The sequence below is a fragment of the Pongo pygmaeus genome, chromosome 6 (assembly GCF_028885625.2).
Source record: "Pongo pygmaeus isolate AG05252 chromosome 6, NHGRI_mPonPyg2-v2.0_pri, whole genome shotgun sequence".
Taxonomy (NCBI): Eukaryota; Metazoa; Chordata; class Mammalia; order Primates; family Hominidae; genus Pongo; species Pongo pygmaeus.
In genome coordinates this window covers 136874576-136900264 of record NC_072379.2, presented here as the reverse complement: position 1 = coordinate 136900264, position 25689 = coordinate 136874576, and the positions used below count along the sequence as shown (strand labels likewise).

General features: G+C 43.5%; 2 protein-coding genes across 2 annotated transcripts in view; both read left to right on the top strand.

Annotated features, from left to right (window-relative positions):
- The window catches only part of CREB3L2 (cAMP responsive element binding protein 3 like 2), a 127750-nt gene that overhangs the window by 68596 nt on the left and 33465 nt on the right, over nucleotides 1–25689 (top strand). Inside the window, exons 2-4 of the mRNA XM_054494889.1 lie at nucleotides 5313–5529; nucleotides 18271–18446; nucleotides 21195–21282. Coding sequence (XP_054350864.1) covers nucleotides 5313–5529; nucleotides 18271–18446; nucleotides 21195–21282 — 481 coding nt within the window. The remainder of the gene's footprint in view (nucleotides 1–5312; nucleotides 5530–18270; nucleotides 18447–21194; nucleotides 21283–25689) is intronic.
- Nucleotides 5753–11905, top strand: LOC129040414 (large ribosomal subunit protein uL11-like). Its single transcript, XM_063667864.1, has one exon. The coding sequence runs from the start codon at nucleotides 11361–11363 to the stop codon at nucleotides 11844–11846; it is 486 nt and encodes a 161-aa protein (XP_063523934.1). The 5' UTR covers nucleotides 5753–11360; the 3' UTR covers nucleotides 11847–11905.

Sequence of the window (25689 nt, the reverse complement as noted above, 5' to 3'; positions counted from 1 at the left end):
GGGTGTGGGTGGGTGTTTAGACACAGTTAGACTTCTGAGGAGGATCCTTTTCCAGAGGGGAGGTTATGATAATACACTTGATAACAACTGTGAATGCTTCAAAACTGTCTACCATTAGTGCTAAATGGTTTGTAACATGAGAATTACTGCACAGTCCAAAGTAGGGGGAGTTCAGGGAAAGTTAGCAGAGTTAGAGAACGTTTATTATTGGTTATCCAGGGGATGTTCATGAAAACATTCATTAGTGCTGCTCAGAAGAAAGAAAACAGAGTGTCAGCAGAGCGCGCCAACCTGGGCAACTTCCATGGGAAAGCCTGGCCAATCAAAGAGAGCGTTGCCTCAGGATAGAATGGGATTCCAGAGCTTTAGTGGCCAGCACAGCAGATCGGGACTTGACCTTGTAGTTCAGGGAACAAAACTGTGGCTTGGAAATGCAGGGACTGTGGGTTTACCTCTTGCATTTGCGTGTTACATTCTGTTATTTATTTCTCTTTTTGTTAACTTAGTTTTGTCTTGAAAGGTTCTCTGTCAAACAGTTGCAGAATAGTCACCATCAGGCAACCAGGAAATTTGTCCTTGGGGAGCTACTTAGGCAATCAGATGCTGACTTAGATTGTTGTATAATCAGGAAGTCTGGTTCTAATCTTAGCCTTGCCACTGTTCTGCTCTTTGCTGCCCAGAGTGTGGTCTGTGGAGTCACAGCATTACCTGGGAGCTGATGAAAAATGCAGAATCTCGGGCCTGCTTAGACCTGTGAGTCAGAAGCGATGGCTTAGGAGCACCAGGTAATTTATCTGCACATAAAACTTTGAGCACTGACCTAAGTGGTAAACTCTGGTAGGGCATGGGCATTTTCTAGTTTCTTATTTATTATTTTGTATCCCCAGTGTCTATCTGAAGTTTAACACACAGTAGCTGCAAAATCCTTGAATCTTCCTCTTACCTTGGGCATATTTGAACTTCTAGGAACTTTGTAAGCTTCTAGGGACTAACTGTAAAGTGGCATAGGGAGAGGACTGTTGAGTGGAAATGGAGCCAGTGATTGAGAAACTGAGGTGAGCATAGAAGGACTAGTGGTGTGAGCTTTTGTTGTTGTTGTTGTTTATTTTTTGTAGAGATGGGGTCTTGCCATGTTGCCCAGGCTGGCCTTGAACTCCTAGGCTCAAGCCATTTGCCTACCTCTGCCTCCCAAAGTGTGGGGATCACAGGTGTGAGCCACTGCGCCTGGCCTAGGTGGTAGTTTTAATATAGATATCTTTAACCTCCTAAGTCAAAGTCTCTGAGGGTGGATCATCAAATTTGTATGTTTTTATTTATTTATGCCTTTAAACCACATTCCAGAAACAAAACTTTTGTGTTTTTTAAAGTTCCCTTCATGTTAAGGAATATTTTTTACAATATTACATACAATAAAAACGTAAGAGTTCCTCAAGAGGAAATGGATAAATACAATGGAATAGAATTCAGATGTTTAAATCAATGAAATAGGGCTACACGTATAAACATGAATACATCTAAAAAAATTTTTTTGATAAAAGAAAATTGCAGAGGATATGTGAGATATGGTACCATTTACTTAACATTTTAAAGAATCCTATGTGTAATGGATACATGCATATGTAGTAAAAGGATAAAGACCTGGATGGGAAAGGTAAACACTAAGTCTGGCTAATGGTTAACTTTGAGAGGGATGAAGGGAATGGATGGGAGCTTTCACAGTCCTTCATGTTTTATTTCTTGAGAAAAAGAAAGAAAAAGCAAAAAAAGAAAGACTACAGCAGAAACCATGTAAAAATAAGATTTTTAAATTTTGTATTTAAATTTTTTTAAATTGTATTTATTTATTTTTAAGACAGAGTCTCTCTCTGTTACCCAGGCTGGAGTGCAGTAGCGTGATCTTGGCTCCCTGCAACCTCTGCCTTCTAGGTTCATGTGATTCTCCTGCCTCAGCCTCCTGAGTAGCTCGGACTATAGGTGTGCACCACCACCCCCAGCTAAGTTTTGTAATTTTAGTAGAGATGGAGTTTCACCATGTTGGCCAGGCCAGCCTCGAACTCTTGACCTCAAGTGATCCACCTTCCTCGGCCTCCCAAAGTTCTGGGATTACAGACATGAGCCACCAAGCAAGCCTGGCCAATTTTTTTTTTTTTTTGAGATGGAGTCTCGCTCTGTCACTCAGGCTGGAGTGTAGTGTCGTGATCCTGGCTCACTGCAAGCTCCGCCTCCCAGGTTCACCCCATTCTGCTGCCTCAGCCTCCTGAGTAGCTGGGACTACAGGTGCCCGCCACCATGCCTGGCTAATTTTTTGTATTTTTAGCAGAGATAGGGTTTCACCATGTTAGCCAGGATGGTCTCGATCTCCTGACCTCATGATCCGCCCGTCTCAGCCTCCCAAAGTGCTGGGATTGCAGGCGTGAGCCACCGTGCTTGGCCTTTTCTTTAAAGACAGGTTCTCCCTCCATCGCCTGGGCTGGAGTGCAGTGGTACAATCATGGTTCACTATAGTCTTGACTACTGGGCTCAAGGAATCCTCCTTCCTCACCCTCCTGAGTAGCTAGGACTACAGGCGTGCACCACCATGCCTGGCTAATTTTTGTATTTCTTGTAGAGACTGCGTCTCACTATGTTGCCCAGGCTGGTTTAGAATTCCTGGGCTCAACTGATCTTCTTGCCTCAGCCTCCCAAAGTACTGAGATTACAGGCGTGAGCCACCTTGCCCAGCCCAGTTTTTTGTTGTTTTTTTTTTTTTTTAAAGGAATGACTACATAATTGTTCATGATATGTATAATCTTTCTGAATGCTTACAATATTTCATTACGAAATGACTAACCCAAACTTCCCTGGTAATTGTGATGCAGGCAGTTGGCATGTGGCCTTAAATACTCCTAAGGACCTTCCAGTTTGAAATGTATTTGTACTCAGAGAGCTTTCTCCCTGACCCTCTCTCTTGTTCTCATAGACAATCATGCCTATTAGGACATGCCCAAGTCCTGTAGCTTCCCTGCATTCTGTCCTGATGAAATGCCATGTCCCGTGTTTGTGATGTCAGTGAATTTCACCGTTCTAACTCTTTAGGGACCGAGCCTGCAGAGGCTTCCTCTCTGCAGTTCGCTTTTCTTCTTTATTAAAGGAAGCATCCTGTTCTACAGCTACCCTGATCTTAGAGCTCCAGCTCTAGGGACATCTCCCACCTTCCCTTCTGGTGTTCATTTTCATAACGCCTCGATTGACACTTCAGTTTGGTGGTGGGACTTAGGTGTCCATGTGAATCCCAAGAATTGTATTGCCTACCCCAAGCCTCATTATTTGCAATCATTCTCTTATTGCTGTGTCTGCTTTCTTAACTTCCTTTCTATACTAGAAGTGTCCCTAAAGTTTAATCAATAAGGATGACACCCATTTGTCTGTGATTCAGAGAATGTTAAGAAGGCAGAAATCTCTAATAGCTGGTGCCAAAGTGGGCTTTAAAATTTCATTTTATTGGCCGGGTACGGTGGCTCACGCCTGTAATCCCAGCACTTTGGGAGGCCAAGACAGGCGGATCACGAGGTCAGGAGACTGAGACCATCCTGGCTAAGATGGTGAAACCCTGTCTCTACTAAAAATACAAAAAAAATTAGCCAGATGTGGTAGCGGGTGCCTGTAGTCCCGGCTACTCAGGAGGCTGAGACAGGAGAATGGCGCGAACCTGGGAGGCGGAGCTTGCAGTGGAGATCGCGCCATTGCACTCCAGCCTGGGCGACAGAGCAAAACTCTGTCTCAAAAAAAAAAAATTTATTTTAATTAATTAATTAATTAATTAATTTTGAGATGGAGTCTCGCACTGTTGCCCGGGCTGGAGTGCAATGGCTTGATCTTGGCTCACTGCACGCTCCACCTCCCGGGTTCAAGCGATTCTCCTGCCTCAGCCTCCCGAGTAGCTGGGATTACAGGTGCCTGCCACCACACCTAGCTAATTTTTTTTTTTGTATATTTAGTAAAGACGGGGTTTCACTATGTTGGCCAGGCTGGTCTCAAACTCCTGACCTTGTGATCCACCCACCTTGGCCTCCCAAAGTGCTGGGATTACAGGCATGAGCCACCGTGCCTGGCCCTATTTTATATTATTATTATTATTTCTAATATAATCAATAGCAGTGATTCTAAACCAGGGGTGACTTTTTCACCTACAGACATTTGGGCAGTGTCTGGAGATATTTTTGGTTTCACAACTGGGGGAGTGCTACCAGCATGTAGTGGGTGGAGGCCGGGAATGCTGGTAAATATCCTACAATGCACAAAACAATGCCCCACCCCTGCCCTTCACAATGAATTATCCAGTCCAAAATGTTATTAGTGCCAGGTTGAGAAACCCTGCTCCGAAGATCCTCATACCATGAATATAGACCTATCAAGGAGGGAGAGTGGACGGGGCTGCAGCTCCTTTAGAGTGGGACAGTGTCACAGGGGATATGGGAATCCCAGGGAATTTACATGGGCTAGTCCTACATTATGTCCAAAGCATGGTGGGGGCTGGAAAGTTCATGGTATTAGAGATGAAGGATGGGAGCATATTAAGGAAAAACCAGAGAGAACAAAGTCCAGCCCATGTGGAGACTAGAGAGAAGCCACCTGTAATGTTTTTGAGCATGGCACCTTAGTGTAAACTGCACCTTCATGCTATAGAAACAGAGGATCGCTTATTTAAACATATTGATATTATCAATGCAAAATGTGGTAGGTCATGACAGCAAGGACCCCCAGTGAATCATGCCCCCTGCACCGTCCACACTCGTCTGCATTGTGACTCTGCCATTCCTCTCATCAAGCAGTGGAGTCTGTTTTCCTGCCCCATGGGTGTGAGCTGGCCTTGTCCCTTGCCTTGACCAAAAGAATGTGGAGGGTGTAATGGTACGTGATGTCTGGGGCCACTCAGCTTTGGTTTTTCTCCCTCATGGAAGATTTCTGCCATCATGGGAGGAAGCCCGGCCTGATCTTTCCTTTTGAGAAAGAGGCCCAAGTGTCCAGGGGTTCTAGCCCAGCACACTCCCAGCCAGCCTTCCCACTAATGTGCTGTGTCAGGGAACCCAGATGAAATCAGCTCACCTACCCAGCCCAACCCACTGAGGAGTGAGAAGTAATATATTAATATTATGGTTACCTTCAGCCACTAAACATTGAGGTGGTTTGCTACACAGCACGAGCTAACTGGACATTGTGTGTATAGAAGGGACTTCATATCGAGCAGTGGATGAGGTATTTGGTATGTGCATAGGGTATCTATCACATCATGGTTAAGAGAAACTGAGTTCTTCCTCCTTTGTTTCTTGTAGCACTTCTCAGAACTTCTGGATGAGTTTTCCCAGAACGTCTTGGGTCAGCTCCTGAATGACCCTTTCCTCTCAGAGAAGAGTGTGTCAATGGAGGTGGAACCTTCCCCGACGTCCCCGGCGCCTCTCATCCAGGCTGAGCACAGCTACTCCCTGTGCGAGGAGCCTCGGGCCCAGTCGCCCTTCACGCACATTACCACCAGTGACAGCTTCAATGACGGTAAACTCAGAGGAGGAAGAAGACCTAGACCTTAGCACCTTTGGTTCTGAGCTCTTGAGGGTGTGGAGTGTGTATTATATTAAAGAGGGTGTCAGCACCCTCGTTAGTGAGACACCTACAGTGTGTACAGCCTTGTGCTTGGGCTGTGGGGAAAAGCAGAGGCACAGGACCCATTTCTCTACACTGCCTAGCTTCCCTGGGAACTTGCTGTAACTGAAGGATGCTCATTACTCTCTTTCGCCCTGTGGCTTCAGCAGCAGAGCAGCCTTTTGCAAATCAGGCCGGCCTATCTGGCTGGTCATTCCTACCAGTACAGTAAGTCCATTGTATCAAGGGGTCATGCCATTTTTTTTTTTTTTCTGAGAAAGAACTGTTCCTCTACAGAAGCTTCTTGGACATCCTCTTAACCCAATTCCATCATGTTCTATTGACCCCATGTCCCCCACCCCAGATCTTAGTGGACATTCCTAGACTTTCTTGTTGATTACCCTTTCATGCCCATCATCAATGCCATGAGTGTGGTATTTGTTGAAGGTCTAGTTTTTCTGGCCTTAGAGATGTTAAGATGTTTTGCCCATTACTCTACAGCCCTTAATTGGTAAAAGCTGTATCTTGTTCCAAACTCTCCAAGGCATATATATCTTCTAAGTGTAATTTTCTTTTCTTTCTTCTTTATCTCTCTCCCTTCCTCCTTCCTTTCCCCTCCCTCCTTTCCTTCCCTTCCCTTCCCTCCCTCCCTCCCTTCCTTCTCTCTTTCTTTTTCTTTTTCTCTCTCCCTTCCTCCTTCCCTCCCTCTCGCTCCCTCCCTGCCTCCCTTCCCCTCCCGTCCTTCCTTCCTTCCTTCCTCCTTTCCTTTCCTTTCCTTTCCGTTCCCTCCCTTCCTTCCTTCTTTCTTTATTTTCTCTCCTTCCTCCGTTTCCTTCCTTCCTCACTTCCTTCTTTCCTTCTTTCTTTTTTAGACAGAGTCTTGCTTTGTCATCCAGGCTAGAGTTCAGTGGTATGATCTCAGCTCACTGTAGCCTTGACCTCCTGGGCTCTCATGTAGTCATTCAGCCTCAGCCTCCCAAGTAGTTGGGACTACAGGCATGTGCCGCCACACCTGGCTAATTTTTTTATTTTTATTTTTTTGTAGAAATGGGGGTCTCACTATGTTGTCCAGGCTGGTTTCGAACTCCTGGGCTGAAGTGGTCTTTCCTCCACAGCCTCCCCAAGTGCTAGGTTTATAGGCATGAGCCACCATGCCCAGCTTTAAATTTAATTTTCTATGTTTTGTTTTCCTAGAGGGATAGCCAGCTATTTTAGTACTTTAAATTTTAAAAACTCTATTTCCTATTCCCAGTCCAGCATATGCCTTCTTCTTTACAGGAGGATGACATGGTGAGGAATACTCACTAACTTGACCTTCTTGGTGTTAGTGTTCACCTCTTGTTCTTATACCACTGTACATATGGCAGCATCTTTTGAAGGTGGCTGCACCTATCAACCCATCATTTAGGGATTTGTCCTAATGCTGTCCCTCCCCTTGCCCCCCACCCCCCCGACAGGCCCTGGTGTGTGATGTTCCCCTCCTTGTGTCCATGTGTTCTCACTGTTCAACTCCCACTTATGAGTGGGAACATGTGGGTCCTGTTCTGTTCCTGTGTTAGTTTGCTGAGGATGATGGTTTCCAGCGTCATCCATGTCCCTGCAAAGGACATGAACTCATTCCTTTTTGTGGCTGTATAGTATTCCATGGTGTATATGTGTTATATTTTCTTTATCCAGTCTATCACTGGTGGGCATTTGGTTTGGTTCCAAGTCTTTGCTATTGTAAATAGTGCTGCAATAAACATACGTGTGCACATGTCTTTATAGCAGCATGATTTATAATCCTTTGGGTATATACCCAGTAATGGGATTGCTGGGTCAAATGGTATTTCTGGTTCTAGATCCTTAAGGAATCGCCACACTGTCTTCCACAATGGTTGAACTAATTTACACTCCTACCAACAGTGTAAAAGTGTTCCTCTTTCTCCGCATCCTCGCCAGCATCTGTTGTTTCCAGACTTTTTAATGATTGACGTTCTAAATGGCATGAGATGCCCTTTAATTGTGAGGCCAAAGCATTCACCATTCAGTTCCCCCAGCTGGGGCTTTGTTCTATTTATAGCTCTTAGGCTGTGACAGGCCGTGCTGGTAATTTGCTGAGAACAGGTACAGTAGGTCAGATATATTTTACAAAGGGTTTCTGATCCACAGTTCAGCTTTTTTGAAGTACCAGTGTCTTATCTGAGTAAAAGTCACTTTCCTAGGCCAGCAAAAGCAAGACAACAAACACGGGATACGAGTCATTTAAGATGTGTGAAATCAGAGTGAGGCAGTGTGGATGAGAGGATGGGGAACTTGTTCAGCAAAACTTTGTCTGGATCTATTTTTCTGAGTTGTGTGGATGGGCAGATGTTTGGGAACAGAATTATTTTATTCATGTGAACCCCAGTTTGCATCCCCCTTAAGGTGGTGATCTGTAGGGTGGGGGAATCAATCCACAAGTATTCCTTCCAAATCCAAGTGCTCTGTTAGAGCAGATAACCACCCTGATGGAGAAGGATGGTTATTTTTAGGCAACACGTAAATATGTAGCATGTATAGACAGCTATATACATTACATTTTATATTCTTTATCTGCTGCATGGTGATAATAGCTTAAGCAAAACTAGGAGTCCTTGTGTTCAGTGATAGATGGGGAATTAATATTTCGTTATACCTGGGAAAGCCAGTGATTCAGCTCTCCCTGTCCAATTGTACTTAGATTAAATACAGTTCTTCTGCAGTTGCTTCTAAGCCTGGAAAAAGAGTGATGACACACAGTTAAGTGGAAACTCCCTCCTAATTTATTAGAGCTTTTCTCCTTTTTTCTCCCTCTGCCTCCTGCTTCCCCTCTCTCCTCCTTCCCACTAGAACTCTTCTCTTTCCCTCTTCTTCCCTTGCCCTTTTCCTCCTAACTTTCCCTTCCTCCCTCCATTCTCCACCTGAACCCCAGGGCAACTAAAGAGGGCACATGCAGATGTTCTTATCCTATCATTCTATCACGGACTTCAGACAGACTGTGGACCCCTAAAACTGTATACAAAAATGTGGGCTATCTACATTTGTTAATTTTTTGAGAGTTATTATATCATTTCTTAGATTCTCAAAAGAGTTTGTGACCAAAAAAAATTAAAAATAACTGTTCTAAGATTCCACAGGAATCATCTATCTCAGGGGGACTTTGTAGACTTCTGAAACACTAGAGCTAAGGAACTTCACATGGCCCAGCAACCACAGGAGCCAACCCTAGAAATGTAGGTGCAGCCTTCAAAACCATCAGAAAGACATCCTACATCCAGCTCAGCCATTTCTCCCTGTGATTAAGGCTGTGAACCAGATGCTAAGCAGGGTTTTCCGTTCTACAAAACAGGCAACAACAACAAGAAAACACCAAAAAAAAAAAAAAAAAAAAAGGAAGAAGGAAAAAGAAAAAAAACATGTAATGAGGTTAAGAGAGAAAAGCAGAAGCATCCCAGCAAAATATTTGTGATACTTTTATGCTTTGAGAAACAAAAGCTTGTATTTGAATGACCAAGTCTTGTACCTCACCACATGGAGGTTGTCTTTATGAGTTACTATATTTCAGTCATGTTCCTTTGTGTAATTCAGTTGGGATGCTAGGTATGCATTTGCATTGTCCTTTAATTTTGGTGTGCTTCCTAAAGAAGAAACTGTGTAGTGCTGGGTGAAGGCTGTTCAGAGAGAACCAGACATGGCCCCTATCTTCTAAGATGATACAAGAACAGAGCTAAAGATTATGTAGACTATCAACAGACCTTAGCATAAAATAGGCTAATACAGAAGTGGTCTAATACTACCTTTGCATCACAAATGTAGTCAAGGGTGGAACAAAGGACTGTAACTATGGCTGTCCCAGGTCTACAGAGGGTGGTCCAGGAACATGGATAAGAATCATCTTCCTCCTGATGAATTTAGTAGGGCTCTCAGTGGCAAGGGATGGCTAGGTAGGCTGGTTCGCTACGGATACCTTAAATTTATGGAGCTGTGTTCTCAGGTGGGAATGAACACAGCAGTCTGTGAGGTAAAGGTGAGCAGATATTGCTGGAGCAAAGTCACATGGGGTAAGTGGGACAGCCTGGAGGAGGGCAAGGACTTGGGTTTTATCTCTGCCTGATGGGAAGCAGGGACTGAGAAACATAGGATCATGTTTTTTGGAGCTTAGACGAAACACAGACGATCTTATGGCTGCCATGCGAGAACAGGGAAGGTGTGCACAGATATAGTTATCCAGGGAGAAGTGGAAAGGTATATAACATGATGGCAAAGAAAAAATGGGTTTTGAAATGATTTGATGAAACCTGCAGCAGGAAAAGCACAGGATCGAATATGCTGAGGAAGGGGCAGAGGTGAGTCAGAGATGACTTAGGTTTTTGCTTTGCAGTGTTGAAGAGATCTTGATGTTGACATGGTCCGTAGAAGTGAGACTTGAAAATCACAGAAATGAGGTGCATAGCGGTGTCTTCATCACATGGAGTGTGAGCTGATGACAAGAACATCAATCTGAATCATCGTAGAGTAGCCAGACTCAGGGGTAGAAGAGGAAGGTGTGTGTATCTACCGAGAGAGTCACTGGGTCCTCCGTCATGCACGGCCAAAGAGAGAACCTGACAGTGATTGGGGAGGACAGGCAGAGGAACAGTTGACCTCTTCCATCTGAAGCTTGGGTTTGTAATACGCGCTATTTTGCTATTCCTCCACTTTTTTGATGTTACCTTTTACTTTTTTTCTAAAGAGATAAAAACAATAATGATGTTTCCCATTTTTATTTTTTGAAAAAAGTAAAATAATGACTTCTCTGCCTAGCCATTGCAGTGCTAGATTAGCGTAAGAAAGCAATGTTCACATTAATGCAGCGATTACAGTTACTTTTTATATTCATACATGAGAGTCATAACTTCTTCATTGAAGAAAAAAGGATGTAGTAAATATTTTCTGTTTCTACTACTATCACCACCTCTTCATGCCGTTCAATACCGAAAGTTATTTCGGGGTTAAGATACTCAGGAATGGGGCCAGGGGGAGATAGGCCTCTAACTTCCATTGGAGCATGTAGTGGGCTGTAGTTTAATATGATTCTGACACATTTAACTGAATTCTTGCCCCTTTCCCCAGCTTCCAGAGCCCAGCCATTATATTTTTCCTTTAAGAGATTTTTACGTAAAAAAATTATTCAAGATTTGCCAACTCCTTTGAAAATTCTCAAAGGGCAAACAAATGAAATGCTAAAGGATTTAGATGAGGCATCTTTATTTAATTTATAAAATTTTCTTTTCACTTTAGATATGTTACATAAATAGTAAATGGATGTACGGTCAGCCCTCCCTGTGCTTGGGTTTTGCATCCTATGAATACTGTATTTTCAATCCATGTTTATTTGAAAAAAATCTGCTTGTGAGTGGACCCGCATGGTTCAAACCTGTGTTGTTCAAGGACCAACTGCGTATGTGTTTTTCTCACGTAAGTGGTAGTACATCATCTGATTTCTCTTTTTAAGAATAAATGCCCATTCTCTCTGTGTTCACATGTATATATATATTGTGTGTGTGTGTGTGCGTGTATGTATATATATATATATATATAACCAAAAAGTATCTGATACAGGTCTCAATCAATTTAGGAGTTTATTTTGCCAAGGTTAAAGACATACCCAGAATGACTCTCGGCTTTCGGCTCGGAGGAGGCCAAGGTGCAACTTTCTTCGGTAGTCCCGAATCCGGGTTCATCCGACACCAGCCGCCTCCACCATGCCGCCGAAGTTCGACCCCAACGAGATCAAAGTCGTATACCTGAGGTGCACCGGAGGTGGAGTCGGTGCCACTTCTGCCCTGGCCCCCAAGATCGGCCCCCTGGGTCTGTCTCCAAAAAAGGTTGGTGATGACATTGCCAAGGCAACGGGTGACTGGAAGGGCCTGAGGATTACAGTGAAACCGACCATTCAGAACAGACAGGCCCAGATTGAGGTGGTGCCTTCTGTCTCTGCCCTGATCATCAAAGCCCTCAAGGAACCACCAAGAGACAGAAAGAAACAGAAAAACATTAAACACAGTGGGAATATCACTTTTGATGAGATCGTCAACATTGCTCGACAGATGCGGCACCGATCCTTAGCCAGAGAACTCTCTGGAACCATTAAAGAGATCCTGGGGACTGCCCAGTCTGTGGGCTGTAATGTTGATGGCCGCCACCCAGATGACATCAGTAGTGGTGCTGTGGAATGCCCAGCCAGTTAAGCACAAAGGAAAATATTTCAATAAAGGATCATTTGACAACTGGTTAAAAAAAAAAAAAAAAAAAGACATACCCAGAACAAATAAACACAGAATCACAGAAAAAATCTGTGGTCTGTGCCTTTCTCCAAAGATGACTTTGAGGACTTCAGTATTTAAAGGAAAAGTGGCTGAATGGGAAAGAGGGAGGGTATGGTCATCCGTATGTTGCGGAGGGTGTGGTCATCCGTATGTTGCAAGAGAGAAAAGGAGCAGGTAGGGGAATAGTCCATTATGCATTCCTCTCGTGCTCAGTAAATCAACACTTTTCGTAAGATAAGATGAATGTTGAGCTGGGTGCTCATGACTGTGATCCCAGCACTTTGGGTGGCTGAGGCAGGAGGATTACTGGAGCCCAGGAGTTTGAGACCAGCCTGGGCAGCAACACAGTGAGACCTCATCTCTACCAAAAAAAAAATACCACATTAGCTCTAGGGTGAGGTGACGCATGCCTGTAGTCCCAACTTCTTGGGAGGCTGAGGCGGCAGGATCGCTTGGGCCTGGGAGGTCAAGGCCGCAGTGACAGAGCAAGAAAAGAAAAGAAAAGAAAAAGGTGAACATAGAGTGTCTACCTGTGGAGATCTTTAACCTTTCATATATAACTGTGCTTAGGAATAAAAGGAAAGGCAGTTTCTTGGATGACTCAGCTTTCAGCTTGATTTTTCCCTTTGGCATAGTGGATTGGAGTCGTGAATTTTTATTTTCCTTTCATTATATATCAAGAGAATGCCAACTCCCAATTTAGGTGTTTTTTTTTTCTTTTTTTTTTTTCTTTCCTAGGAATCAGTATCCATTCAATGCGCTTATCTACGTGGCACCTATGGAAATGATGGAAGATCTGCATTTTGATGTTGCTATTACCTTGGCTTTAAGTTCATATTGTTTTCAGTCTCTTTGATGATTTGCCTATCTTGATGATTTGATAACTTGGCATCTAGCCCCATTGCTCATGGCTGCTCCATTTTGTCTTTGGATGTAAAGGACTTGCTTCTCACCACGATCAGTGGCTTGTTTTTATTTTCTTGCTGACAGCTAAGTAGTGAAGCTGAGGAAATGTGCCAGTCGAGTTTGACCTTTGACAGGAAGCTCTTTAAATCAGCTGATATGGGGGTTGTTCTTCTTACTCTCCACACTGTGGACTGCTAAACTTTACTAGGGATGTTTTTTGTCTGAAATGACACTTAAAAGACGTATAAACACAATGCAGAAGAACATTTTTATTTTTTCCACTCAGTATCTCAGCTTCAAGTTTTAGAAATTAGAGGGTGTAGAGTGTCTACTGACTCTTATGTTTGTAGTTTAGCCAATAACTAAGACATCCAAGGATAATTCCAGTTTTAAGCCAGGGTGGCCCTACTGATCTTTTTGCCAGTAAAGTAAAACTACAAAAATAAGGACATGGAGAAACATTATGATACGTATTCTGCTCCTTCTCCTCTACTCTGTCCTTCCTTAACTCTCACTTCATAGATTACATTTGTCATTTTGTTTTCTGTGATTTGATATTTATTTCCATTGAGTAAGAGAGTATGAGCCAACCTCCAGTAGTTCAGAATGAAAGCTGTTTTCTTTCATTTCAGCTACCACTGCAATGCTGTTCTCACCAAACTACTTACTGGCTGACTTTCTTCATATGAAGTCATTTCATATTTTATGATGTAACTAGTAGGTCTGATCAGCCAATCTACAAACATTTATTGATATGATCCGTAGTTGATGGTTTAGAGGAATTATTTTGGAAATGAATGTAGTAATTTCATTGTAATAGATTCTAATGTAATGGGTTTAATTTATTTTTCATACATTTGGCTATATTGTATCAGCTAGCTCTGTTGCGGCATAACAAACCACCCCAAACTCAGTCACTCAGTCATTTATTATGGTAATCCACCTGTCTGTTTCTGTGTGGGGGTCAGCAGAGTGGTTCTGCTAGTTTCAGCTGGATTCACTGGCGTCTCTAAGGTCAGCTGATAGTTGGCTGGTCTTGACTAAGCTCCTCTGGGGGTGGCTGTTCTATGTGGCTGTCATCCTTCTCCTGAGATCACTAGATTATCCTAGCTCATTCTTCTCATGCTGATGGCAAAACTACAGCAACATTAGTTCCATCCTGCAAGCACATTCCAAAACTCTGCTTGTATTAAAAAGCTCACATACCAATGGTACGTCAAGCCACAGGACCAAGCTGTGGGTGGGGATCAGCCCACGGTGGGAGGTCACTGCAAAAGTCTAAGGCAAAAGACATGGATGGAGGGAGGAGGAAGACCTGGAGCCAGGAATGCAACTTATTTACATAATAAGGGACTCATTGACTCTTACTGAGTCAAGGGCTTCTAAATGGCCCCTTGGGCAATTAGAGCCTCTACCCAATAATTACCATCCTAAGCCATGAAGTGGAGCAGGCCATGTCCCTGTGTGTTCATCCAAAGACAATAGTGTCCCAAGATTGGAAATCTAGAAGTACTATGAAATTTAAAGAAAAAGTCGTGCATGTTCTGAACAATTATCCGGAGGTGCTTACTATTTGGCATATTTCTTTTGATACTTTTCTATCACTTTCTTCTTTAATACTATATAAATGTATATATAGAGTTTTTGTCTTAATATTTCATTATAAGTCTTTTCTTTGTAATTAAAAAGGCTGTATACATGTAATATTAATGTCTGCATAAATATTCCATTGTATAGATGCACCATAATTGACTTAACCTTTCTCTTGCTTTTTAATGTTTTGGTGATTTTCAGTGTTTTGTCATCATAAACAATGCCCTGGTGAGCATTATTTATGCATAAGCTTTATCCACACAGAAAGTTTTCTTGTTAATGGGAAGATTACTGGCCAGAGTGCAGAGATCTGAGTTCTGCCACTAATTTGCCATGTGACCTAGGCCCAGGTGTCATTTTCCTCATCTAGAAATGATAGGCTGGGCATGGTGGCTCACACCTGTAATCCCAGCACTTTGGGAGGCTGAGGCGGGTGGGTCACTTGAGGTCAGGAGTTCGAGACCAGCCTAGCCAATATGGTGAAACCCCATCTCTACTAAAAATACAAAACTTAGCCAGGTTTGGTGGCACACGCCTGTAATCTCAGCTACTTGGGAGGCTGAGGCAGGAGAATCGCTTGAACCCAGGAGGTGGAGGTTGCAGTGAGCCGAGATTGTGCCACTGCACTCCAGCCTGGGTGATGGAACAAGACTCCATCTCAAAAAAAAAAAAAAAGATATCTTTGAGCTTGATGGCCTTAAATCTCTTTATAACTCTAAAGCATCTTTCAGGATCAAGGACTAAATTGCTGTATTGGAGTGGAAGCATGAAAGCAACGCCAGTTGTTTGTCCTCAAAAAAGCTCAGGGGAGGAGAGGCTCCTTCCTTGGCTTTCTCTTTTGGAAATGTACAGTTGTCCTTGAGAGAGAAGGTTTCCTTTTATAGTTCAAGTACCATCGCTTGCCCCGTGGTTTCCATTCCCTGAGGCAGCACTGATGATATCTGTACGTTTGTAAAGTGGGCTATAGGACACTGGGCATTAAGAATATAAATGGTCTTGACTTGTTTTACGAATGTGCACACTTTGAGAATGGCCTTGCTAGATTGGAAGAACTGATTCTATCACCCATCTTCATTTTGTCTTATAATTTTTTGTATTCACTTTTTTTTTTTCTTTACTTTTGCCTCTTCTTTTGTTTGCCTTGTGAATTAAGTTTCATCACAGTTGCCTTCACTGCACAGTCAAGGGATCTGGCCTTATCTCACAATTTCCTGGTAATTGTGTGCGACCTTTTTCTCAGGGATGCTTCCTTACCGTCCATTTCAGCCTGTACTGAGGCTATATTTCATCTTACTGTCTTTCTTCCAGCCTCTGCCAGGGATAAATATTGCTCAGTGTGGGCAGGCTGTAAGTGTTGACTTCCAAAAGCAAAAGCATGGCTGTGCACAGTGGCTCACGCCTGTAATCCCAGCACTTTGGGAGGCCGATCACCTGAGGTCAGGAGTTCAAGACCAGCCTGGCCAACATGGCAAAACCCCGTCTCTACTAAAAATGCAAAAATTAGCTGGGCGTCATGGCGTGCACCTGTAATTCCAGCTACTCGGGAGGCTGAGGCAGGAGAATCGCTTGAATCCGGGAGGCGGAGTTTGCAGTGAGCCGAGATGGCGCCACTGCACTCCAGCCTTGGTGACAGAGCAAGAATGTCTCAAAACAAAACAAAACAAAAAGCAAAAGCATCACCATGTCATTGCTGAATGGAAAAAATGGGATCTATGCTGTCTCTGTCTCTCCAGCCCTTCCCTGACTGTCCTAAGTGGGTGTTCTTTGCAGCAGACAGTGTCTTCTAGCTCCTAAGCTCCTTTGGGGAGAGTCAATGGAATCTTTTGGCTCGTGGTCCAGTTGCTTCATCTCTGGGCTGAGCTGGGGCACGGTCTGAGTCCAGTACAGAGTAGTCTCCCTCCTCTGGCCGCCACCAGAGGGCCCCTTGTTCCCCTGCCTTCCCCTTCCACCAGGATGTGGCCTACACCCCATGAAGGATGGAAATCCCCGTCACACCATAGCACTCAGCAGCCCCACTCTAAAAGCAAAACATCTTCCACCACCAGAAGGCCTGCCCATCCTGTCTTTATTTCACCTTGGGAAATAAATTGAGGCTGGGATAATTCATCAATTATAAACTGGATTTAGGGGGGAAATCATTCCTCAAATATGAACCTAACTTTTTTGTGCTTTAAAGAAATTGCTTATGAAACATAATTTTAATAATCGTAGATTTTAGTTCTTAGTTTCTGTGTCTACCCTTCTCTTCTTAGCGGTTCTAAATGATTGTACCTTTTCATAAGAAAACTGGAGTCACATTCTTGAATGTAAAATAAATTTATAATGTGAACGACTTTGCTCTCCTGACAGTCATGTGTCACTAAGTATGTGAAATGTGCTGTATGTGTGTATGCATTTTGAGAAAGCAAAGGAGCATATCTTTGTTTTATTTTAGCCTCATTTTAGTAAAACTGGTATTAGCTAAGGAATGTGGCCTTTGGCTTGCTTTGGCTTGTTCTGTGGCTGTTTCCAACCCTCTGGTCGTTTCCTTTCCTTCCCTCCTCCCTGCTTTTCCAGGCAGTGCTGAGGCGCTAGCTCCAAAGTAACTTGTTAAGAAATACAAATTCTTATTCTCTTAGACTCTGAGAAGAATGTGCATTAAGTGGCAGAGGCACTCTGTCTCTTCTGTCTTGTCTCTCGGTTGTTAGCTATCTCCAGGCCTGGTGATAATCAGGAAAGACAAGACCCAGACTCATCAAGATGCAGCCGTTTTCTCAGGAAGAGTATTTAGTCCATTTCAGCAAACGGCAGATGGTTATTACAAACCAAAGTCTCCCAAAGGGCTGAGCAGAGTCTCTGAAAGTCTAAGTTAGGTTTAAGGCCTAGGTGGGATCACAGTGAAAACAGTAGAGAACAAAACAAACAAAAAAATGGAGTGAGAAGAAAAAAATATCAAAAAACCAAATAACTTTCCTTTGGAGAGAAGGAGAGAGAGACCTACTCACCATGTTCTCTCATCTTCTCTCCTTGGTTACCAACCATTTGCTTGCTTCTCTCTCTCTCTCTCTCTCTCTCTCTCGCTCGCTCGCTCTTGCTCTCACTCTCACTCTTGCTCTCTCTCACTCCCCCTCCCCCTCCCTTCCCTTTCTCTTTCTTTCTTTCTTGACAGGGTCTCACTCTGTTGCCCAGGCTCTGGAGTACAATGATGTGATCACAGCTCACTGAAGCCTCGACTTCCTGGTTTAAGCAATCCTCCTGCCTCAGCCTCCCAAGTAGCTGGGACCACAGATGCTCACCACTGCACCTATCTAGTTAAAAAAATTTTTTTTGTAGAGACCGAGTCTTGCATTGTAGCCCAGGCTGGTGTTGAACTCATGGGCTCAAGCAATTCTCTTGCCTTGGCATCCCAAAGTGCTGGGATTACTTGTGTGAGCCACTGTGCCTGGCTGCTTCTTTCTTTCATGTTTTTAAATGTGCTTATTTATCTATTTTTGAATAGATAACACATTTACATGATTTGACAACCAAAAAGAGTAGCTCATTACATATTCAAAATCCTCCCTCCTATTCTATTCCCCATCAACCCAGGTTTCTTCCTGCCTTTCTCAGGAAGCTAAGTTTCTTTCTTTTCTATGGATTCCTTCCAGAGTTTCTTTAGGCGTGCTCACATGCAAGCGAATACAAGTATAGATTCTTTCTTTGCTGTTCGTATCTATCAATCTTTTCTCTCACATATTTCATTTTCTTTTATTCCACTTTCAATCATCCTTCACTGAGCTTTTTTGGGGAGAAAGACCAGTGGTTGCTTGTTTTGCTTATGCCTGATGCCCTGAACAAGTTCACATGTGTGCTTGTCTTTTTCCTGCAGATGAGGTGGAAAGTGAGAAATGGTACCTGTCTACAGACTTCCCTTCAACGACCATCAAGACAGAGCCAATTACAGACGAACCACCCCCAGGACTGGTTCCGTCTGTCACTCTGACCATCACAGCCATCTCCACCCCATTTGAAAAGGAGGAACCTCCTCTGGAAATGAATACTGGGGTATGCTCAATTTTCGTCTGTATAAACAGGTTGGATTAAAAGATACAGAGAGATCCTCCTTCTCCAATAAGGTGTTTAATCTTTTTGGAGTTAGTGGCTGTGTACATTTAAGGACATGCAACTTTATATGTGTGTATATCCATATGTATACATATAATAAGGGTACGTTGATTTGGTGCCAACTTCCTTTAAAGCCATTGTTCAGAAAAAATTAGTAGCTAAGCTGATTTCATTCTCTCTTTGATTACTGTTACAAAATAAAAAACACAGAAAACATCTATGGTAAAAACATATTCTCTATGGCACTGGTTTTTAAGCAGTGGAAAGGGAATGATTGAGGTGGGGATGTAATCCATGGCTTACAGTGCATGGCTACTTGGAATGTGAGCTCCTGTGTAATATTTTACTTTCCTAGTGAGATGCTGAGTTGCCCTTACTCAAGTCAGGAAAGTCTCACATATTGATTCATATAATAATATGAATAATATTAACAATATTAATAACATTATAATAATAGTAATAGTAATAATAACCCCTATTATTGTGTTACCCGTGGAAAGCATAAGAAATCAGGATTTTTTCCTTACTAGATTCCATGCCTACCGCAAGTAGAATTTAATTTTACTCTGTCTTCTTTCTGGATATTTCCAGTGTCTGGCCATGGACCAGCGTCATATTTGTACATCTTCTTGGAAGTGTTGGAAGCCTGTCTTAGCTTCCCTTAAATTCAAAGCCTCAGGTTATAAACAACAACTTCATTAACATTCCTTAAGTCCGATTTCTTGTGAGCAAGATAGAGTGTCTATCTGCAGCCGGGCACGGTGGCTCACGCCTATAATCCCAGCACTTTGGGAGGCGGAAGCTGCAGTGAGCTGAGATCACGCCACCGCGCTCCAGCTTGGGCGACAGAGCAAGACTCAGTCTCAAGAAATAAAAAAAAAGAAAGAAAGAAAGAAAGAAAAAAAGATGTAGTGTCTACCTGTTCAAAATAAGGTAACACAGAATCAGTAGACTCATTAAAGTGTCACTGCATACTCCCTTGTCAGTCCATCTGTGTAGATGATGAAGGGTTGTAGACAGAGGCCTCTGCAAGTGTGCTAGGATTCCTTTCTCAGTAGCTGCCTGAGTCTCTTTATTAGGCTGGGCTCTCTGGGTCTATATTAGTCTCCTTGCTCCACAGAATTTTAGTTACTTTATTTATTACTTTTTTTTTTGAGACAGAAGTCTCACTCTGTCACCCAAGCTGGAGTGCAGTGGCATGATCTCAGCCCACTGCAACCTCCGCCTCCCAGGTTCAGCGATTCTTGTGCCTCAGCCTCCTGGGTAGCTGGGATTACAGGCGCCAGCTACCATGCCTGGCTAATTTTTGTATTTTTAGTAGAGATGGGGTTTTACCATATTGGCCACGCTGGTCTTGAACTCCTGACCGCAAGTGATCCGCCCACCTCAGCCTCCCAAAGTGTTGGGATTACAGGCGTGAGCCACATGCCCAGCCTAGTTGAATTATTGTAAAGCATGTAACTAGCAAAGCTCAGAGGCATGGCCTTGCTCCTGTGTATGGGCCAGATAACTTTTCTCCTTTCCCTACCAGGCTTTTCATGATTGGATACCATCAGTCATTAGGAAGCCTTAATAATAACATCATTAATATCAATTATTAATAATTACATTAATTTTATTATAACATTATTAATTATTAATATTAATAAAGTTATATATAAGAGAAAGGATGTGGCTTGGTGCACAGTCCCTACCCCAGGGCAAGCTGATGGAGGCCTGTGACTCTTTAAAATTTAGTTCCCATTTTCCATGGTGATCGACTCAATTTAAGTGCATTGTGGCTATATGTAATTTACAGGCTGCTTTACGTTGGAGGCAGGGAAAACTCCCAGGCTGGTGTGAGGCTGAACTGGGATAAGAGACCCCCCTGGCCCCTCCTCATTCTGCTAAGGTCACCACCTCTTAGAAGGTCTCATTTTCTTTCAGCGATCAAATGCACAGTTACACTTTACAACTAAATTCTGCAGTCTTGGGAATCCTTACCAGTATCAACTATAAGTTGCTTTTTAAAGCCCCCAAAGTGGAGTGAGGATGGGGGAGTGGAAGCAGTGTTTGGTTCTTACTTTACCCAAACTGTGTATAAAGAATAAAGTTAGCAGAATGATGCCACAAAAAAAATACCAGAATATTTTGTAATAAAATGCCTTTATAGTACTATAAAAACATAGAAAAGAATACTGATATAGTCTTGGGCTTGAGCATTTGGCTTTCAGCTTTAGAGTTCTGAGCATTCTTTTTCTTTTCTTTTTTTTTTTTTTTTTTGAGATAGGGTCTCACTCTGTTACCTAGGCTGGAGTGCAATGGTATGATCACAGCTCGCTGCAGCCTCAAATTCCTGGGCTCAAGTGATTCTCCTGCCTCAGCCTCCCAAGTAGCTGGGACTACAGGTGAACGCCATCACAACTGGCTAATTTTTGTATTTTTGGGGGAGATGGTGTCTCACTATGTTACCCAGGGTGGTCTCATTAAGTTTGGAGGGTCCTGTCAGCTGTAATACCAAGTTTGGCAATGAGAAAAAGGTTAAGAACTAAAATAACTCCCTGTCAGGGAAGCTGCCTACACTCAGCTATTCTCCAGGATAGGCAGGGCTGTCCCGAGAAGAAGACACAGGTGACAAATAGCTCTCCTGCGTGTGTCTTCAAGGCTGTGATTGGTTTTTAAAAATTATATTTGAAATTCTTCCTCCAGGTTGATTCCTCGTGCCAGACCATTATTCCTAAAATTAAGCTGGAGCCTCATGAAGTGGATCAGTTTCTAAACTTCTCTCCTAAAGAAGGTCTGTCTGCCCTCCCTGTGTCCCCTTGGGTTATGGATATGGTCTCTGAGTCTACAGAGAGGGAATATGGCGAGAGAGCTGGGATAAGTTTGTACTACAGATGTAGCTGGCTTTATGAAATAGCTCTGTTCTTAAAAAATAAAAATTTTGCTTCCAAATAAAAATTTTGCAAGCTAAATATTATTTTCCCATATATGCACGTGATTAAGTTTCAGCTAAGTGTTACCATACTTTTGCTTCTAGCCAGGGTGATATTTTTCAAAACTTTTATGGACTGCTACTACAAACACTATCGAACAAGAGAACTGCAGCCCTTATTCATCCAGGTGTGAACCCTATATAGCCCCACAAATCAACAACCATCTACAAAAGCACCTTGCTTATTTCAAACAACTCTAGTTTCAACTCTTTGTGAAGTAAATTCACAATTAATTATGTGGCCAATTCATTGTTTGTAAACATTGACTTTGGATGACAACTATTGCAAGGAGCCCCCTCTCTATTTGGTTATGTTCATGGTTCACAATTGTGCATCTTTTTGGGCTTCTTGACATCCATCCATTTAGAATTAACACATCCTTGAGATGATCATACTTTTTTTTTTTTTTGAGACAGAGTCTCACTCTGTTTCCAGGCTGGAGTGCAGTGGCACCATCTTGGCTCACTACAACCTCTGCCCCCCAGGTTCAAGCCATTCTTGTGCCTCAGCCTCCTGAGAAGCTGGGATTACAGGCGTTCGCCACCACACCCAGCTAATTTTGGTATTTTTAGTAGAGACAAGGTTTCGCCACATTGGTCAGGCTGGTCTTGAACTTCCAGCCTTAGGCAGTCCTCCCGCTTCGGCCTCCTGAAGTCCTGGGATTACAGGCATAAGCCACCATGCCTGGCCAAGGTTGTTATATTTCTATATTTATCTTTATGTCAGTTTCTTTCTGAGTTTCTCCCTCTTTGTTCTCCTGTGAAGCCCATAGTTAGGAATCCTGGATGCAGACCCCTGAGCCTCATAAGGTCTAATGAAGCTCTCTCTGCCTTGCGTATGCAGATTCTCCTGCATACATCCTGCTCTTCTCACTTCTGTGCCTTCAGTCATGCCATCACTTCCCTTTTCATTCATACTTTTTATTTATTTATTTTTTGTGTGTGAAACAGGGTCTTACTCTGTTGCTCAGGCTGGAGTGTAGTAGTGCCATCATGGCTCATGGCAACCTCAACCTCATGGGTTCAAGCGATTCTCCCACCTCAGCCTCCCAAGTAGTGGGGACTACAGGCATGCACCACCATGCCCAGCTAAATTTTGTATGTTTTGTAGAGATAGGGTTTCACCATGTTGCCCAGGCTGGTCTGAAACTCCTGAGCTCAAGTGATCCTCCCATCTTGGCCTCCCAAATTGTTAGGATTAAAGGCATGTGCCACCTCACCCAGTCCCATTCATACTTTCAGTACAAATTTCAAAGTATAGTTCATTACTGTGGTCAACAAATAAGAAATTGGCTTATACAGTTGTCACCAAAAAGGTGTATTTGCTACAGTATATAAATGTGAGGATGTTTACATATGAGCACTTCTCATGAAAATATCATCTATCTTCATTCTATTAGAAACTAGCTCAGGATTTGGTTTGTAACAATGTAATCAGGGCTGGCCCTTTATTTGCCTTTATTATCAATAAAGAAAGGATTAAATTTTAAAAGTTAATAATACTGAGTAGAATCCATATCGAGACACTATGTCTTTGCACTGAGTGACAGACAGTAGTGCCTTTCAGCTTTATATACTGCTTCAAAGTAATTGCTTTCATTTGTATAACACCAGTTATTACTATCAAATGCATCTTACTCTTTTAATTTATGCTGTGATGTGGTTCAGAAGTGTCATCACCATAACAATGAATCCCATAGTGGCTTCTGAATCCAGGGTTATTAGAGGAGAAATGTTTCAAGAATGAAGTTAAGGACAGCCCTTCCTCATTATCCTTGATAAACTGAGATAAGGAAATTCAATATCCTTGACTGCATCAGTTTCTAGGCACAGTAGCTTGTTGTCCCCAGAACTTGCAGTAACCCAAAAGCGGCATTTCAAATGATATTTAGAAATCTGATCCTGAGGCGCCTCTGGCCAGCTCTGTAGCTCTTAATAGGTAGGAAAGACAAGATTTTACTTGCTTCACTTGCTTCACATTCTCTTTCTTTTGTGGGGTGCCCTCTGCTTGGACGGGAGAACAGTATTAGAATAATTTGGCCCCTACCAAGTGAAAGGGACAGGGTGGCTCTAGGTACTCTGGGCTGGTTCTTGGGAATGTAACAGCACAGAGCCCCTATTAGGTTCGTCTGCTTCCCATTTTTTTGTTTGTTTGTTTGTTTTTAAACCATGAAGTGCCGTAATATTCACGACATTCAAGAAACCTTGATTAACACGCTTAGGACTCCTCCCTCTTAGCCAAGCACCTGCATATTTTCCCTTCCTGGACTGCCTGCACCTGTGGCAGGAGTAGTGGGAATAGCGCGACTAGGATTATTTTAGCATATTCTTCAGCTTTAAGAGTGCCCACAGAGACTAAAAAGCCCAGGGACCTCTTTGGCAAGACTGGCAGAGAAAAAGGGAAAGAGGAAACATCTAGAGAAAAGCTGTATGTGGCAGAAAGAGAAAGAAAGGGTGAGAGAGAGGGACTAGCAATGAGAGAGAGAGAAGAAAAAAAGCATGCCAGGGCCAGGGGGACCAGGGTTGGCTGAGGGGGCATTGCCTGTTGTGGCCTCGGCTGTTCAGGTATAACTGCAGGAGAGAGATGCTGATTGCTGCTCATCCTCTCTGAGGGCAGTGTATTAGTCCGTTTTCATGCGCTGATAAAGTACCCGAGACTGGGCAATTTATGAAGAAAAAGAGATTTAATGGACTCACAGTTCCACGTGGATAGGAAGGCCTCACAATCATGGCGGAAAGCGAAAGGCACATTTTACAAGGCGGCAGGCAAGAGAGAAAATGAGAACCAAGCAAAAGGGGTTTCATCAGATCTCATGAGGCTTATTCACTACCACAAGAACTGTATGGAGGAAACTGCCCCATGATTCAATGATCTCCCACTGGGTCCCTCCCACCACCCGTGGGAATTATGGGAGCTACAATTCAAGATGAGATTTGGGTGGGGACACAGCCGAACCATATCAGGCAGCTATGGGTAAGGTCATCTTTTTTGGGTCAGTTGTGTCTCAGGAGGGCCCTTCCCATCCATAGTATGTTGGGTGGTCTCCATTGGAAGAAGGGACGAGGAGGTGATGTGCTGAGGCTTCCCATGGCCTTCAGCAGTTAGTTCTCTGGCCGAGCAGACCCAGCTGTGTGGGCCATGCCCACTGCGGGGCTGCTATACAGAGGAATCCATTGTCCTGGGGGCTCCAGGAGTGAAGTGTTTACCTGCAGTTATCTTGGCTGCAGGTAAACTTGGCTGCAGAAGTTACCTTGGCTCAGTAGCAGTGGCTGGTACAACAGAAATGTGCACTGTTGAGAAAGAACAGTGAGACCCAAGAGTGCTTTCATTCACGTGGAAGCCTGGTTGGATTCCTCCTTCAGAAGCCCATCTCTGCTGCCCTGGAGATGCCTGATGGACGCTGACCAAGGCTCCATAGGCCCTGGCAGAGAGGGTGTTGTGCCTCCCTGAGGAAGGACGAAGGAGACTTTAGAGGAGAAAGTCCCCCCACTGCACTCTCACTTATTTTTCCTGTGCTCACTCTCCTGTCTGAAGATGGATTTCATGTTTTCTGAATGAAGAATGCCTGGCGTCTTGCCTGCAGGCATGACCACGCACATTGCTCCAGAAACAAACCGGCTTTTTTCAAAGCAGCCACTCCGGCTTTTTGAGACAGATTCTCGCTCTGTCACCCAGGCTGGAGGGCAGTGGTGTGATCTTGGCTCACTGCAACCTCCACCTCCTGGGTTCAAGCAATTCTCCTGCCTGCCTCAGCCTCCCAAGTAGCTGGGACTACAGGTGTGTGCCACCACACCCAGCTAATTTTTTTTGTATTTTAGCGTGATCTCGGCTCACTGCAATCTCTGCCTCCTGGGTTCAAGCGATTCTCCTGCCTCAGCCTCCTGAGTAGCTGGGATTATAGGCATGTGCCACCATGCCAGGCTAATTTTGTATTTTTAGTAGGACAGGGTTTTGCCATGTTGGTCAGGCTGGTCACAAACTCCTGACCTCAGGTGATCTGCCCACCTCAGCCTCCCAAAGTGCTGGGATTACAGCCATGAGCCACCTTGCCTGGCCCCTGGTCGCATGTTTATTGGTTTCTTGTATACACTTCCAGTGTTTCTTTTTGCCAGTATAAGCAAATGTAGATATATATCCTCTTTCTCTCCTTTTTCATACAAAAGGAGGACTCCCGTATCTACCCTCTGCACCTTGGAGATCTGCCCGTG